The sequence below is a fragment of the Microcebus murinus genome, chromosome X (genome assembly GCF_040939455.1).
Source record: "Microcebus murinus isolate Inina chromosome X, M.murinus_Inina_mat1.0, whole genome shotgun sequence".
Taxonomy (NCBI): Eukaryota; Metazoa; Chordata; class Mammalia; order Primates; family Cheirogaleidae; genus Microcebus; species Microcebus murinus.
The window spans coordinates 26,073,588-26,091,035 of NC_134136.1; the positions used below are offsets into that span (position 1 = coordinate 26,073,588).

A 17,448-nucleotide genomic window follows, 5' to 3' on the forward strand; every position below is an offset into this window, starting at 1 on the left:
ATAAATTAAATCATGTATGTGTGTGTAGTGAACTGAATTCAAGATATGCATGAAATTTTAAGTCAAACAAGAACTTCAATGAAGCAAGTTTACCTCGGGGCTCCTTGTCAATCCTGTCTGGGGACACATATTTCCTCTTCTCTGCTGTCCTCCAGCAGTTTACCACCTTAGTAGAGAAATCACACCTGCATGATTATACAGAAGTTAATGACAATGACAAAGCTGGCATTAAAGGTGTTTTCAGATATCTAATGTTTTCACTCTACTGCCCAAGTTAGTTGCCTTCTCACACCTATAGCATGGTCAAATTCATCCTAGTACACTCTAAATAAATATGTTCAGATACAAATTTGATTCAGCATAGCTAAATTTAGGTTGAAGGTGGGAATGGCAAAAGGAATCATATAGCCTAAAGATATCTTCAGTAGCAGGCATTTGGCCATGTTTATAGACTTGATATTTAAATTTACATTACAGGTAGCTTCCTTGCATATGTGCTGGGTGGCTCATTCAAATCCTGCCCAGCCCCTCTAATGTTCTCCAAGTGTACCTTTATTTTTAAAGGGCATCCTTTAAGGAGGATGGAAGAAATACAGCGTGGGCCTCTTCCTGAGGACAAAATGCAAAGGAAGACTCAAGGACTAAAGACTATAGTCCCAACAGTGCTCTGCTGCTGCTGCACAAAAACACGTAGCATTTGTCTAGGGACTTATATTTTAAACAAAGCGTTGACACATATAATCTTATTCACTCCTCACAAGGACTCTAAACGTAAACTAGTTCTGGAAAACTGAAAATAGCACTCAACTCAATTGTTAGCTCTATATAAGTGCTTTAGTTAAAGATCCCAACAACTCTCCAGGGATTAAGGGGTGGGCGCCTGCTGCTTCAACTGCCCGGCTTAGGAATAAAGGAACCAGTGTATTCCTCTGGTCACAACGCAATCAGGGCAACAGAAAGCACCTACTCTTTCCACTTTGACCCACACAGTCTGTCTAGGCAATTAATCAGCACTCCCCGAGGTTTTCCCATAGGATGCCAATAGTTGCCCTTGCCAATCAAATATTCCCACAGATGTAGCAGGACCACACCCCCAGAGGCTTGTGGGAGGAAAGGTGCTCCGGCCTACAGGAGTGAAGGGGGGTAGTCAGGTCGACCAGCCAGTGAAACTCACAAACATAGCCTCCCCAGCCTCAGTTTCCTCATCTCTAAAATGGGCTACTCCTCCTGGCTCTAGACTAGTTCCCTCCCATTTCACGCCAGACCACCAGGAAGTGAAATCAGTGCTTAACCGCAGTTGAAAGTCCTCTGTTAGGCTCCAGTCGCCGCGCCGGGCATGCTCAGTAGCTGGGACCGGCTGGGCTCCCAGAGTAGGAAGCAGCTTTCCGCGCCCGGGCGGCCGACTGTGGGCACTTTGATGAATCACGTGTGTGGAGGCCCTCTTAAAGAGATAGGTACCCAATTTCCCTCCACCCTAAACACCGCCCTGAGGGCGGCGGCGCCGGCGACCGTGGTAATTGCAACTGCTTAGGGGCAGGGCTTGCCCCAGTGCCGTGTAGTGGCAACAGCGTGGTTGCGTCGGGGGGGTGCTCGGGCGCCGGGAGTCCCGGGGGCCTGAAATCGGCAGCTCCCCGGGCGGACCCACTCTCCCTGTGGAAGAGGTGTTGCCGAATCGACGCGGGGCAGCGTGAGCGTCCCGAGGGGCTTCCTCAGTTGAGGAGAGGTGGGGTTCCAGGGCACAGGTGACGGGGCCGGAGAAAGATGGAGCAGCCCGGGGCGGCGGCGGCGGGAGCGGGAGGCGGCAGCGAGGAACCCGGTGGGGGCCGGAGCAACAAGCGGAGCGCTGGGAACCGGGCCGCCAACGAAGAGGAAACGAAAAACAAACCCAAATTGGTGAGTGCTCCCGCAACCCCCGCCGGCCTTGGGGACAGGGAAAACCCCGGGATCCTCCTGCCGTTGAACACGGGACCCCCTTCCAAGGGTGACCGCGACCTCGCTGTGTAACTCGGGGAGCCGCTTAAGGAGCGGCCGTGCCTAGGCGCGGACACGGCGTGGGGGCGGAAGAGCACCCCCTTCTCCACTTAACCCCTTTCTCACTCTTGTCAGCCCGGGAGGCAGTGCGGCAAGGAGAAAGGCTCCACCCCAACTTGGGGAGACCCTGAGTACTGGGTAGGGCTGTTGTTTGTCTAACTCGTGGGCGCGAACCTCCTTCGCGCGATTCCGTTCCCCTCCCACCTCTTGTCACTTGCTGTTTTGCCTCCTAACACTTAGGGTCCGGGCAGGGGAACCTCTCTCCTTTTCACTCCAAGTACTTGGGAGCCCACGCACAGCCTTGCAAGTCAAGAAAGACACAACGTAGGCCCCCGATCTTTCTACTTTACCAGAAATCTAGGGAAGAGGCGCCTACGTGCGTTCCCCGCCCCCCCCCCATGTGCTCTCCCAAGAAACGTTTCTTTGGAAGGGTGGTGGGAGCGTGGGAGTTGGAGGCTGGGTGAGGTACCACCAACTGTCCTGTGTGTGTGTATGTGTGTAGTAGGCATAGTCATACAGTACTTCCACTTAGTTAAGAACACTCAAAAGCAGCAAGCAGACTATCCAAGTCCCAGAGTCCTGACACTGTGAACCAGTGGTAGCAGTCCATTTCCTGCCACTGAATGTGCAGAGGAATGAAATCTGTGAGGCCTGGTATTGCATTGGGAAATACTGGAGTTTCCTCAACTCATCAGTTAAAAAGGGTTCCGCTTTTTGTAAACTTTCTAATTTGGGTGGCATAAGGGGAAAGGGTTTTCTTTTACAAATTCAGCAAATAACTCCTTATAGCTGAAGATTCTTAGTCTAGATCTGAAGCACAAGCCACATGTTGCATATTGTAAGGTCTCAGTTTTAACCTACAAGTTGATTATAAGACGGAAGGAGACGGTGACATAAATAGAGCCATTTCTTCTGGCATATGGCCATGTGATATGGACCTGTTGTACTGCTCTCTTAGCTCCTATTTGCCTTTCAATTATGGACTGTTCATATTGGAAAACAGTGCTAAAAGCGTTATCATTTTAGGAAATATGCAGCCTTCCATTATGTGGGAAGGGACTTGGTGGGGAGATTAAAATGACAAGTTTGAAGCCTAGTCAATTCCACGGTAACTTGAGGAAAATTGAGAACTTGCTTACTTGATGTGTCCTGTTACCCCCAGTATTTACCAATGAAGAAAGTGAGCTACAGGCTCAGGCACCTACACCATCATAAAACTTAGAAAAGTTTTGTATGTCACCAAAGTTTAATATATTTAAAAATTGTGATGTGATTTTGAAATTTACCATTTCGCAGTAAAAGAGTGATCATATTTCTTTTTTTATGGACCCTGTACAAACCTGTGGTTTAATCAGTGATTAACAGTTTAAGTAAAAAGTTAACTGATAGTTTCCACAAATAGTTTGGTACGTCTAGCAAGACTCTAGAATGCTTTTGAGAAAAAACACTTACCTCTCTTAGTATTATAATAACACCTGGATTATATTGTTCCCTTCCCTTTGACCATTTGTCCTGTTTCATCTTTATGTTTTACTTGATTTGACAAGGTAACAGGATAGTCAATGAGATGGTATCACTTTCAGTTCCTAGCTAACTTCACTGTTCCGTGTTGAACATAGCTTGATATAGTAAAACAAGTATTTGAATCCAAGAATTTCTTATTATCAACATGAATTTTCTTTTTTGCTCAAACATAACTTTTGGGCTTTACATGATTTTACATGATGTGTCAGAGTTAATAAAAACAAATTTAGGAAGACATTATAGCACATTTTCAGGCAAGCAAGTTGACTAAACAGTAAGACTTGATAAACTTTTCAGGAAAGGGTTCATCAGGAGTTCTTAAAATTTTGCTTGTAAGATAAAACTATATTTAGACTAAATTGTATTTTGAGTATTAATAATCACTACAATAGTCATTTATTTTATGTGTGTTTGTAAAGGAGTTGTGCTGTGGGATTATAAAAGAGATACAGTTGTAGAAATTATTTGTATAGGTGATTGTGGAGGCTAGGGGTTCTTAAATCTCTGAAATTGTATGAAAATATTTGAGTATATGTAGGTATATTCATTTTTCTGGGCCCCATAGCTTTCATCAGTTTCTCAAAGGCATTCATCACCTATAGAAGAATAAGAACTATTGCATTACCAAAGATAGTAAAGAAAATGACAGTTGATTCCACTCTGAGTTACTGGGGAGGAGAGATGGTGCTGACCACATGGGTGATTGATATTGAAGATAATTCTGGGGATAAAAAGAAATTAACTACATGGTGTCTATATAGTATTAGCTAAGGTTAAAGTTTCCATTACATAGAAAAGTTAACTGAGTTTCTCTAGTGGATTCATAAAGTTTAAGGTTTAAAGGTTTAAAGTTTAAAGTGATTCAGTTATTTTCATGTAGTTCCTCATGGTTGTGAAAAAATGAAGATGGAAAGCATGTTTTCTGTAAAGAGGAACTACTTTCATTTATATTCTAAACTTTTTGATGGGTGTTAGAATTTTTTAGAGTGGCATTTCAGGACTCTAATGACTTCTGTTTAAGATTAATTAAATAAAATTTAATGAGATTCAATTCAGTTTTCTTCATATATGCATCCTTATAATGACACTTTTATTTTGATTCTTTTTAAAGAAGGCATTCCTGTCTTGGACTCATCACATTGTAAATAATGCATTCGTAGTAGAGTTTTAGGTTTTGTGGAACTCTCTGGTTAGACCAAGATTGTAGCATGTCATCAAACAGCATGAATCGTAGACTAGTTAGTAATTTGATGTCAACCGTGGAATGTATTTTGCTGAGTAGGACAGAAAGCTCTGGAAGTGTTACGAAGGAGATGCATCTTGAATCCCACATATTTAAGGTGGTGATTTCACCGTTAAGAGAGGCCAATGATGTAGAGTGACTTGATGGTATTTGATATTTTTGTACTTTGACTTTGTGTTTCTGTATAAGTTCTGAAGCCTTTGGTTTTTTAGACAGTGTAGTCAAATTAGTAACTTGAAATAACAGAAGTTAATTTTCTGGTTATTATATAACAGCCCAAGTATTTGGTTATTTGTTTATAATTGAATAAATCATGTTTGCTTTTAAATGATAATTTATGAGCACAATGACTTCATTTATGCAACACACATTTACTGCATACCTGTTACGTGCTAGGCATGATTCTAATTGTTGGTGATGTGAAGATGCTCATAGTCTAGTAAGACATAGTCTAGTAGTTCATTGATGATTAAAGCACTGTGTGATAAATTATGATAGGAATATGCATAGATGCTTGCTATAAAAAAGTCATAAAGAGGCATCTAACTAGAATTGGATGCTTGAGCAGTGTAAGGAAAGGCTTATCATACTAGGTGACTTGAAAAATAGGGCATTAATTGAAGAAGGGGAAGGAAAGGCATTCTAGGTTGAAAGAACAACATATATAAAGGTAGACCGATGCCCAATATGGCTGAAACAAAGGGTGCACATGGTGGACCTGTATGTTTCAATTTCTTTCTGAAAATAGAGGAAAACCATTGAAGAGATTAAAGCAGGAGAGTGATCTGATCAGATCTATGTTTCAGAAGGAAACTTAGTACTTTGCAGAATTTCTTGGAGAGGGGTGCCAGAATGGAGGCAGGAAGACTACTTAAGAGGAGTGGAATGGCACAAGAGTTAGATGTTTATAGTTATACCTGGATTCGAGTTGCAATTTACCTGCTCATCCATTTACCAGCTCATCCATTTACTGGGCATATTTCTCTGTTCCTTTTTCCTTCTGCCACCTCCGTTGGCTCTCCTTCCTGCCACCCACCCTGAACATCCTCACCAAATTTGAAATGTCCATCCTGTTTCTCTTTTATAAATCTCACCCCCTTTCACAGCCCTGCTCATGTCTTAATATTCTCTTTCTTCCATTAAACCTTCACTGATTACTTCAGCTTACTGAGGGCTCTTCCTTCTTCTGAACTCATACCCCTCTTGAGTCTAAATGTTACATGCTGATCTAGTCTCTGCAAAGATTTTTTTTTTTTGAGACAGAGTCTCACTCTGTTGCTTGGGCTAGAGTGCCATGGTGTCAGCCTAGCTCACAGCAACCTCAAACTCCTGGGCTCAAGCAATCTTTCTGTCTCAGCCTCCTGAGTAGCTGGGACTACAAACATGTGCCACCATGTCTGGCTAATTTTTTCTCTATATATTTTTAATTGGCCAATTAATTTCTTTCTATTTTTTAATAGAGACGGGGTCTCGCTCTTGCTCAGACTGGTTTCAAACTCCTGACCTTGAGCAATCTATCCGCCTAGGCCTCCCTGAGTGCTAGGATTTGGCCTCTGCAAAGATTTTAAAGTGCCTCTAGGTAAGGGTCCCATTTTATGCCTGTTCTTGAAAACCTGGCAGGCCAGTGCTTGGGTGCAAAACTACTCAGTAAATAATTATTAGCTGGGGATTTTTTTTTCCTATAGGCCAGACATTTTGAGTAAATTATTGAAAAGAAGCTTTTTTTTAAAAAAAATAAATGTTTAATTTTATGTGCCTTTTTTTTCTTAGTATATATACTTGATCAAATTAACCTATCTGTACTTTCTTCTGTGTCTTTTCTCTAATTTTGAAGTTCAGGAAACTTCTTCAGGGCCGTGAGAATTCCCCTACCCCCGTTGTTTGAATTCTTGTGATGTCAGAGCCTGAACTTCCATGTAGAAAAACAGTACCAAAACTGATGAGCCAAGTAACATTTTACTGTTATTAGTAGGAGACTTCAGATTATTGGCAAAACAGTATGGACTGGAGGGCCAAAGGACCTGGATTCCAGGGTCTGTTCTATCTTTTATTTGCTTGTGATCTCTGATGAGCCATTTGACATTGTAAGTTTGAGGTCTTTGATTAACGTCTGCCCATTGGAGATAACGTTGTCTGCTTCGCAAGGTGATTTAGATTAGGAAATTCTATATGGTTATATAAATATAGAGCATTATTTTTAGCCCCTTATATTACCTGAATCAAATGTGATTGTGGTTGGATGGTTTGATTGCCTTCTTGCAATTTGATAGCTCTAACATTATTATTATATAAAGTACCATAATGTGGTCATATGTTGATTGCATCCTTATTCTCTCCCCAGTTCCATTTGTCCATTTAGAGGATTATACAGTCTGTCCTTCTACTTATAATTCATTCGGTTGAATGATGTAAGATGTGAGGTTAGCTTTTTTTCACTGTCATTTTTTTGAAGAATCAGCCTACCCCTTTCTTTCAATTTATCAATTTGAGGCATTTATAACTTTTTTAAGAAAAAAATCTTATTAGATACCTACGACAATCTGCCTTGTCATGCACCTTACTGCTGTTGTACAAATAAGGAAACCAAGTCACCGAGGTGTTAAGGGGGCTGACTTAGAGATAAGTTTAAAAGCTATCACCTCTATTGTAGAAATCATCTATAGCACTGAGTCATGCTTCAAGTGAAAAAGTTATTCAATCTTTTTTTTTGTTCCTTTTTGGAACAATTCTAACTGTAACCCACCTAAGTACTAAGAGCTTTGGCAGTAGCAACATGTCACTGAAGTGAAATCATATTCTTTCCAAACCAAGTCTCAAAGAACACTGAAAATAACAGGATGCTCTGAAAATAGTACATACATAATATATGCTGAGTTACATGAATCAGCACATGTGGTTAAATATTACTGGGTGTTACCAGTGCACCACAGGGATTATTATTGAGAACCCAACTTTTCCCCAACTCCTGTATTCAGTCTGCCATGCAGAAGAGACCAGTTCCTTCTGTTGTATTTGGGGTTTTTGATGCTTTATTTTTCCTTAAGACAGAAGAAACTAAGATGATGGCCAGGTGACTTAAAATATAGTTACAAGTTTTATATCCAAGTGAGAATCTTGTGGAAGACAGCTCAAAATAGATGCATGTAAAGGAAGGGTGAGATGTGCTTTCACATAGCTATTTATTATGATTGTCAGCAGTAGAAAGAAGTTAACTGATTAATTTAAACCTTATTTACCTGATCAGACTGAATCTGTTTCCATCTAAATGATATACTCTGATATAAACAGATCTCAACTGAATTCTAATACTTGCTTGCTTTATGTGTCCTGGAGGAAAAGGTTATTGGTGCCTTTCTCATGAAAGAATATAGAAAACAAATTTTTTACTAATCACCATTTACACAGGCTTTGATTTAATGAAAGTTTTTCTGTATTGCTTTAGAGAGAGTATGCTACATTGCTACCAAATACAGACTACCAAATTGGCCACCAGTCTCTCCTTCTGTTAGGGCTGTAAACAGTGTGGCCTGTAACCAATGAGAGGCTTCTAGGTGGCTATCCAGATAGGCCTAGGTAGAAATCCAAGACTTCCTTAGGAAGGAATTATTCCCAAATGGCTATGGACTCAATCACCTGGCAATTCTAGTGCTCACCCAAGGTAGAAGAGACTTTGGGGACAATCCTTTTTAAAAAAATCTATTCGTTATTCTGTGATAGATATCCACATATTTTGATAAAGATCTTAAAATTATGAGGAATTTTCATTTACCCTTAATTTATTTGTCTAAAAGTAAATTTGATAAAATTAAGTTTTTACTTTATAATATGCGCCAGTTAATAAGATTTTTTATAAAACTTATAAAAATTTTAAACATACTAAAAAGTAGAGAAGATAGAACTACCGCCATTTATCCATTACCCAGGTACAATATTTATCTAGATTTTGCAACGTTTGCTTCATCTAGCCTTTATTTTTTTCCTTGCTAAAGTACAGGGTGTCCCCAAAATTGCCATACATAGGGAAAATGGGAAATTGTAGCTAAATGTACCTTTGTTTAGAAAATATTCATTACAAAATTTTACAAAATTTTCCTTTTGTATGGAGACTTTTAGGACACCCTATATTTTAGTACAAATCTCAGATAGCATGTCATTTTACTCCTACATACTGTCACATCTTTAAAAATTCCTTGGTGTCTAACACTCAATCCATAATCAAATATCACCAGTTGCCTCAAAATAATTAGATTTTAATGTGTGCCTAATTAATATACATGTCACTGAACTCCTTAAATATAGCTTTAAATTAATGGTAAAATCTTGTTTAAAGTTACTCCACATAAAGTGCTGTCATAAAGCATCAGCCCAAATTAAGTTCAGGCCTATCTTTATTTCTGTAGAAGTATCTGGAAAGGTTGACTATACAAGGGTGGCTAGACTCCTTGGAACACCTATTATGTATCATAGAAAGTAGACCCAATTCAGACTTTTGGCTTCACCCACTGGTTGGGTAATCACTCATTCTTCATTTTGCAATTTGTGAAATGGGGTGGGGCTTGTGTATAAGAATTTTCCTCTCAGGGAAATGTTGTAGATAGTTGGGGAAAGGAAAATTGTCCTTGAATTCTCTAGATAAAGGGTTCATATGACTCTTTGATACACACACACACTCATACACACACAGAAAACCAAGTTTATGTTACTAATTCTAGTTTTATTTTAAAAGAAATGTCGATTTGATCTTTGTATTTTTTTAGCTACTTTAATACTCTAGGTTGCTGAATGTGAATAATTTGGTAAGCAAATCTTTGCAAAGAACTTTCAGCTATTAAATTTGCCTTATTGAGATGTTTGTGGGTTTAAAATTGAAAACTAGGCTATACTTAATGAGTTGATTGAGCTGGGGATGGGTGGAGTGGATAAATATGAGAAGTCAACTTGGGCAAACAGCCTAGACTCCACAGATTTACTAAAAGAAATTGTGTAACTACTACTTTCCAGACGGCAATTTAGTGCTGTTATTGTGCTGGGAGGCAATAGACATATAATTTCTCTAACTTTGTGGACTCAAGTATTAATATATTTAGATTAGTAATCCATCTCCACTCCACAACTTCTAGACTGACCATTTACTGACCCAATCAGCTGAGTAGTTTTCCTCAAAACAGGTAGATGAGTGATAATTGTTGGGCCTGGTGGCTGGCATTTTCTCCTTTTGTTTTGCTCAGGGGAGGGAAAGCTATGGAGGTTGTGTTTTATGTGCTTTAAAATCAATCACTGATAAAAATCTTAAATGCTTAATAGTACATTATGCTGGCTGGAGATGTACAGGAAGATTCTGTATGTAGATAGCAAGACCTTGTATAGACTGTACATTTACATTTTGAACTCTAATCACATGTACATGTAACAGAGACCAGGGCCAACTCTGTATGGTTGAGTCCTGCTCAAGGGTGTGAGACCACAGAGGATCACTTAACAAATCATGGGCCAATCACAAGACTCTGTCTTCATGGGGCCACTTTTTAAAATTCACACAAAAGTGCCATATGGGCTTAGCTACTACATTTAAAACCAGGTGAATTTTATTCTCATACCTGATAGGAAATTCTGTAAGGCTCAGGACATGGTTTAATGTCTCATTTAGAATAGGATTTTCTCATTTGTCTTTGATCTTGAGTAAAGGATATAAGGTGTATATCTAGATAATATATTATCCTAAACCTTACTACATTTGCTTTGGAATTATTGAAATCCTCAAATGTACATGGCTGTGGCTTTGAGGGCCTAGGCTGTAGGTTCAATATGTTGATTACCTTCCCTAAGGCTCCTCCCTTTCTGTATTCTTCTTGGTAATTTTCTTGAGATTATTGTTTCACAGAGTTTCACATGGTTATAGATTGTCCTGGTAAGACTGCATATATATTTTTTTGAAGTTTGTGTCATAACTGACTTATTTTCACTTACATCGCCCATGACACAAGGCAAGAACATATAGAAAACTAAGATCGGTTAAAATAAATTTGGCAGAGGCATTTCCTCTAATAATATGCTCTGCAGTGTAGTACTTCATATTACAAAATCAATGTTTTCCAGAAGATCAGTGTCTACATAAAACATTTGTGAGTGAAAATAACCTTTTCTTAGGCTCTGCTCACAGCTTGTTTTTCATTGATATTGCATTAGCTTACATTCCTTCCCCATGGTTGAGTGGCTAATAGTCTTTAAACAAGTTATTAAAGGGAAAAATAAGTTTATGATGCAAAAAAAAAATGGACTGGATTTTATTCATGTTAGCAGTTTGGATTTTCATGTATTTGTTTTACTAAAGCAGGGCTTACCCGTACCCTCTTATTCTCTAATCTCTAAACTCTTGGGCTTCTTCATTACAGCCTATATAATTGCCTCATCAAACCATTGTCAGATGGTCTTGTGTATTTCTATGAGAGCCAAATCCTCCATTTTTACATAAGCTGGGTAGGGCTGAGACCAAATTTTAGATTTTAAGTGGCCATATCTCTGTTTAAAATGGAATTGAGGTATTAGTTACATTTTAAAGTAGGAATTTTGCAGTGTTCTGGGCCCAGTTTTCCACACTCTTCCTACTAGTTCTGTTATAGCTAATTGTGGATCAAGATATGTTATGTTACAAATCCCTGCTTTCAACCTCTTCCCTCCTCTTTGAATAATGTTATCACTTGCATGTTTCTAACTCTGGAGGTCATCTTATTCCTTAGTGTTTTTACTGGTATCTGTGATTATTATCAATGGCGTATCCTATTTTCTGACCACAGGAATAACATGTAGAATGATGGTCACTGGATGTTAAATCACTTACTGAATGTGACAGAGATTTATTTAAAAGCATTTACTATTTACACCTATCATGAAACCGTGTTGCCATGAACTAGTAGAAACTGCATTTTGATCTTAGCACCACCACTTCATGTTTTCAAGACCCCACACTGTATTTTATAAAATCTAAAAGTATTTCATATGCTATATAGAGTTGAAATAAGCTAAATAGGATCTCTAACTGATCCTCTTAATTGTGTGTGTGTGTGTTTTTGTTGTTGTTTCTGGCTATTTAAAAAGGTTGTATAGAAACAAGCTGGCTACTTTTTAACTCTGGACAAGTCATTTATTTATCTTTTCTCTGAGTGTCAGTTTATTCTGAGAAATAAAGCAATTGAAATAGATGATCTGCAAGATTCCATTCAGCTCTGACATATTGGGAGTCAGAGGTTATTGAGAGCTGTAATGAATCTGCCTTAACGTAAATATGTGACATTTGGATTCTACTTAGACAAAAAGTTGGAATTATGAAAGATGATTGTTTAAGGCTGAATGCTAAAGAGTGAATATCCCAGTTAACTTTCCTGTTCCTGGAGTCTGAGTTAGCCTGGTCCGGTGAAAGCCATACCAACATTTCACATCAACATTCTTTTAACTTGTATATAGGGCACTGTATGTAGGGCATACTGAATCCTACATACAATGTAGAGAGTGCGAGATGGCTCTGCTCTACATCTTCCTAATTCATGGGTGGTTGTTTTGCTTCAGTGACTAGGTACAATACTCAAGCCTACCCAGAGGTAATTCTCAATAATACACAACATTGCCTGGGCACAGTGTCTCACACCTGTAATCCCAGCACTTTGGGAGGCTAAGGCGGGAGGATCACTTGAGCCTGGGAGTTTGAGACCAGCCTGAGCAACGTAGTAAGAACCGTGTCTCTATAAAAAAGTAGAGGCCAGGTGTGGTGGCTCACGCCTGTAATCCTAGCACTCTGGGAGGCTGAGGCGGGCGGATTGCTCAAGGTCAGGAGTTTGAAACCAGCCTGAGCAAGAGTGAGACCATGTCTCTACTATAAATAGAAATAAATTAATTGGCCAACTGATATATATATAGAAAAAATTAGCCAGGCATGGTGGCGCATGCCTGTAGTCCCAGCTACCTGGGAGGCTGAGGCAGGAGGATTGGTTGAGCCCAGGAGTTTGAGGTTGCTGTGAGCTAGGCTGACGCCACGGCACTCACTCTAGCCTGGGCAACAACGCGAGACTGTCTCAAAAAAAAAAAAAAAGTAGAAAAATTAGCTGGGTATGGTGGCACATGCCTGTATTCTCAGCTACTCATGAAGCTGGGGCAGGAAGATTGCTTGAGCCCAGGAGGTTGAGGTTGCAGTGGGCTATGATGATGCCACTGCACTCTAGCCCAGGCAGAATAGTGAGACACTGTCTAAAAAACAAACAAACAAACAAATCCCACAATATCATACATGCCAGCTGTTGTTCTAAGTGCTTTGCATGTATTTGTCAAGAACTATGGAAGGTCTGGGATACTTCCTACCTGTTACTATTTCATGGATGATTGCAGAAGACCCAAGAGAAAAAGGACAGTTTATTATTCCTTGCAAAAGCAGTAGCGAGAATCTTGGCATGATCTGCTGATTCACTATAACCTTAAGTCCCATTGTGGGTGGACCAGGATGATGCCTACAGGCAGTGAGTTGCATTACAGGAGAGGAACACTGAGTTTGGGGTTTGCCACTTTTAGAGTAAGAAGCAGCCAGCCTGCTGTTTGTCTGGGATGGGGAGATATTACCTCATCCTCAAGGGTGTGTGCTACAAACGCAGCCATGGGAAATGGCCTGGGTAAAATGCTGTCAGTGCCTTTCAGTCGTGGCATACTCAGCTGGAATGTGCCGGGATGCTCAGAGATTGATAGTGGATTGCCGCTCATGTCAAAATTAACTAATTTCATCCTCACAACGATCATTTTGTAGGTAAGAAAAAGTCTTAGAGCAGAGAAGTAACTTGCCTGAGGATATGCAATGGTGAATTTGGCATTCAAGACCAGTGTGGCTATAAAATCTGTGTTTTTAACCATGATTTTCTATACTGCCTAGGAACCTAAACCTCATGGTAGCTCTAAATAGACCTGAAAACCTAGTGGTCCTCTAGACGGGTGATGGTTGCATCTGGCCTAGATTTGTACTATGCTTATGTGTAATTTAGAAGACACAGTTCAGGGGCTTTTCATTTCAGTGCCACTGAAAACGTTGAAGATCTTTGAATCATTGCCACATCAAGTATGTGACCACTTGCTAGAAAAGAGCCATGAGGACAAGAGAGATGGGGCTGTGGATTTTAAGGCTACATGAACACAGTTCTTTTTTTTGTTTTGTTTTTTGAGACAGAGTCTCACTTTGTTGCCCAGGCTAGAATGAGTGCCGTGGCATCAGCCTAGCTCACAGCAACCTCAAACTCCTGGGCTCAAGCGATCCTCCTGCCTCAGCCTCCCAAGTAGCTGGGACTACAGGCATGAGCCACCATGCCCGGCTAATATTTTCTATAATATTTTTAGTTGTCCAGCTAATTTCTTTCTATTTTTAGTAGAGATGGGGTCTCGTTCTTGCTCAGGCTGGTCTCGAATTCCTGACCTTGAGCAATCCTCCTGCCTCAGCTTCTCAGAGTGCTAGGATTACAAGCGTGAGTCACCACGCCCAGCCAAACACAGTTCTTAAAAATACCAGTCTGGCCTTTATTAAAAAATTTCATCATCAGGCTGCGCGCAATGGCTCACTCCTGTAATCCTAGCACTCTGGGAGGCCGAGGTGGGTGGATTGCTCGAGGTCAGGAGTTCGAAACCAGCCTGAGCAAGAGCGAGACCCCGTCTCTACTATAAATAGAAAGAAATTAATTGGCCAACTAATATATATACAAAAAAATTAGCCGGGCATGGTGGTGCATGCCTGTAGTCCCAGCTACTTGGGAGGCTGAGGCAGAAGGATCTCTTGAGCCCAGGAGTTTGAGGTTGCTGTGAGCTAGGCTGATGCCACAGCACTCACTCTTCTAGCCTGGGCAACAAAGTGAGATTCTGTCTCAAAAAAAAAAAAAAAAAATCGTGATCAATACAAGGCCTGCTGTACTTTACTGCTGTTGCATATTGCATATGATTCTCTTTTTGTACTGTGTGTGTCAGCCTTGTAGAGAGTAGCTTCTCCAAGAGGTTACATTGCAAGTCGTACTGCCTGTTTCATCTTTTAGTTTCTCTCTCTTCTCCCCTCCCCTCTCCCCTTCTGTTTATTTGTGAATTTTTTTTGTGCAGTAAAACTACTTTGGAAAAACTAATGCTATCTCCTGTTACACAAGTACACGACATGCATTGTTTCTTGTTTAAGGGAGTGCCAAGAACCACCTACCTTCTCCTGCTGCTTCCTGTGTCTGCTTTGCCTAAAGATTGGCTGCTATAAAAGTGTGGCATATTTAGCCAAGTGCTATCTTTTTTAATTAGTCTGCAGAAAGTGTTGTGACAAACTATTTTTGTGTTGACGTGTGACGAGTAATAGAGCCCTAAACTATGGGCTTAAGTGCCACATAATATAGAAGTACATAATGTAATTTGAGTTCCATTCTCCTCAGCTTTAACTGTCATCTTTCCCCAAAGAAAAAGAGAGCCTTTAATTTTTAAAAATGTGATGGGTAAAGTAGATCATGAATATATCAGTATATACCTGGAGCCTGGAATTGGACTATTTCACACTTATGATTACTAGTCTTAACGAATTAAAATTTCTGTGTTGGTTCTGTCCATAGAACTATGTACAATACAGCATGAAAGTAGGAAGTGAAAGATATCTTACACTCTCAAAGTGATATAGACATAACTGGGAAAGGTGATAATTAAGCAGACTAAGAATTTTATTAAATTTCTATTTTTCAAATATCCCTTTTTATCTATTCTTATAAATTTATATTTTCTCTAAATATGGTCCCCATTGTTGATGTCCTTTTTTTGTATTTGACTTCATCTAACCCAAAGACCTTTGTGTTATGGACAAATATATAAGGAAGGATATAGCAGCCCTCTGTCTCAAAAAGTGTATTTCCCTCCCACCCCCCACAACCAGTGATTCTCAGTGGGGGACAGTTTTACCTCCTAGGAACATTTGGTCGTGTTTGGAGACATTTTTGATTTTCACAACTGGGGGAGGGTGCTACTGGCATCAAGTGGGTAGAGACCAGGAATGCTGCTCTACATCGTATAATCATAGGACAGTCCTTCCACCACAAAGAATTAATTATTCAGTCCAAAATGTTAAGGTTGAAAAACCCTGCTTTAGACCCTATGACTTTTTGTATATTTAGTGTGAAAAATTCCTGCGCCTCCTCAGGCATTCTTCACTTTCCATTCTATCTTTTCTTCTGTATTGAGATGGGATCAGATCATCCCTATCTTCAAGGAAGCATCATTTGTTTCATTGATTCTCACCAATTTTATTTTCATTTTCTTCCTTTCTACTACTGGAAATCTGCTGGACTGCACTGTTACTAACTTTGTAATTGTAAACTATATCTCTTACCATTTATTTCTGACATCTAAGGAAAAGATGCATTCTCATCCTAATGAGTTTAAAAGGCTATTTCTTCCATTTGTGGATTCCTTGATACTCCAATAACTTTTGATGCTGGTTACTTTTAACTCATCATCTATAAGGACTTTAGATTCCATGGTACAGTTTTCTCTGGCAGCCTCTGCCTCTAGAAAGCAATAGCTTTCCTAGCCTCCCATCTCAAAAACTTCTTATTGTTTATATGCTGTACTACACATAGAGTTGCAGGCAGTCATATGTCTCTTCAATACCAACTGAATGCAGATGACGCCAAACCTTTTATCTACTCTTACATAATTTTGATACTTTCTCATTGTTTGTTGAGAGGCATCTCCTAACTGTGGTGCAATTCTACCAAAAACAGCATAAAACCTGAAATTCTTTATGGTGGTATTTATTTTAATATTTATCCTCTGCAGGGAAAATATAAATTCACTTGATCTGCCCTCCACCACATATATACACACAGACATACATGGTCACACATGGTATTTATCGATTTTATCTTTTCAAGCTAAGATTTGCTTTTGCCTCACTTATCACCAGGCTGTATTATTCTATTATTAGTCACTGACTGACCTTTATGATTTCTGGTCCAGTAGAATCAAGGTTAACTTCCCTATTTGACCAGTAAAAGTCAGCGACTACTTCTCATCCAACTCATCAGGACCAACTGTATTTTTATATTTAGGGCTACTATTAAGCACCTGATTGTATTTTACCTTGCTTTTCTATTTGCCCCCTCCTTTTAAAAGTGAAACCAGTAAGTACTTTGTACCATCTGCCTGAAATAACCTCTCATACTTTATTTTCTTTTCAGTGAAGTCTAAAGTACTTTCCTTCCATTTCTTTGTATAACTCTTAAGGTCTTTATTGCCTACTTGAAGATTGAGATGATCACTTCATTCTCCTTCAACCTTCAATTTCCTGTAGAGAGCCAGTTCATTCATGGCCATATTAACAGTTGTACTTATTATAAATGTATGTTACAGTGTGTAATCATTCCACACACATCAAATCTTCCATATGTATGAGACATCATGCTGAGGGCATAAACACAACTATATTCAGGTCTTACTCTTGAGGAGCTCATGGCCTGTTGAGAAAAGAGGGACAGCTAAGTATAAAGTAGTAAGTCCTATAATAAATAGGCATGAGCAGAATGCTCTTGGGAATGCCACATACTGTGCTTGATAGGGAGAGGAAACACTTCACAGAGGTAACATTTGATCTGGGTCTTGGAGAAGGAAGAATA

General features: G+C 39.7%; 1 protein-coding gene across 3 annotated transcripts in view; it reads left to right on the forward strand.

Moving 5' to 3' along the window:
- The first annotated feature begins 1,460 nt into the window (after positions 1 to 1,460).
- The window catches only part of DIAPH2 (diaphanous related formin 2), an 824,298-nt gene continuing 808,310 nt past the window's right edge, over positions 1,461 to 17,448 (forward strand). For all 3 annotated transcript variants that reach the window (XM_075999380.1, XM_075999381.1, XM_020285092.2), the window contains exon 1: positions 1,461 to 1,893. In XM_075999380.1, the coding sequence (XP_075855495.1) occupies positions 1,762 to 1,893 (132 nt within the window). In that variant the 5' untranslated portion in view covers positions 1,461 to 1,761. The remainder of the gene's footprint in view (positions 1,894 to 17,448) is intronic.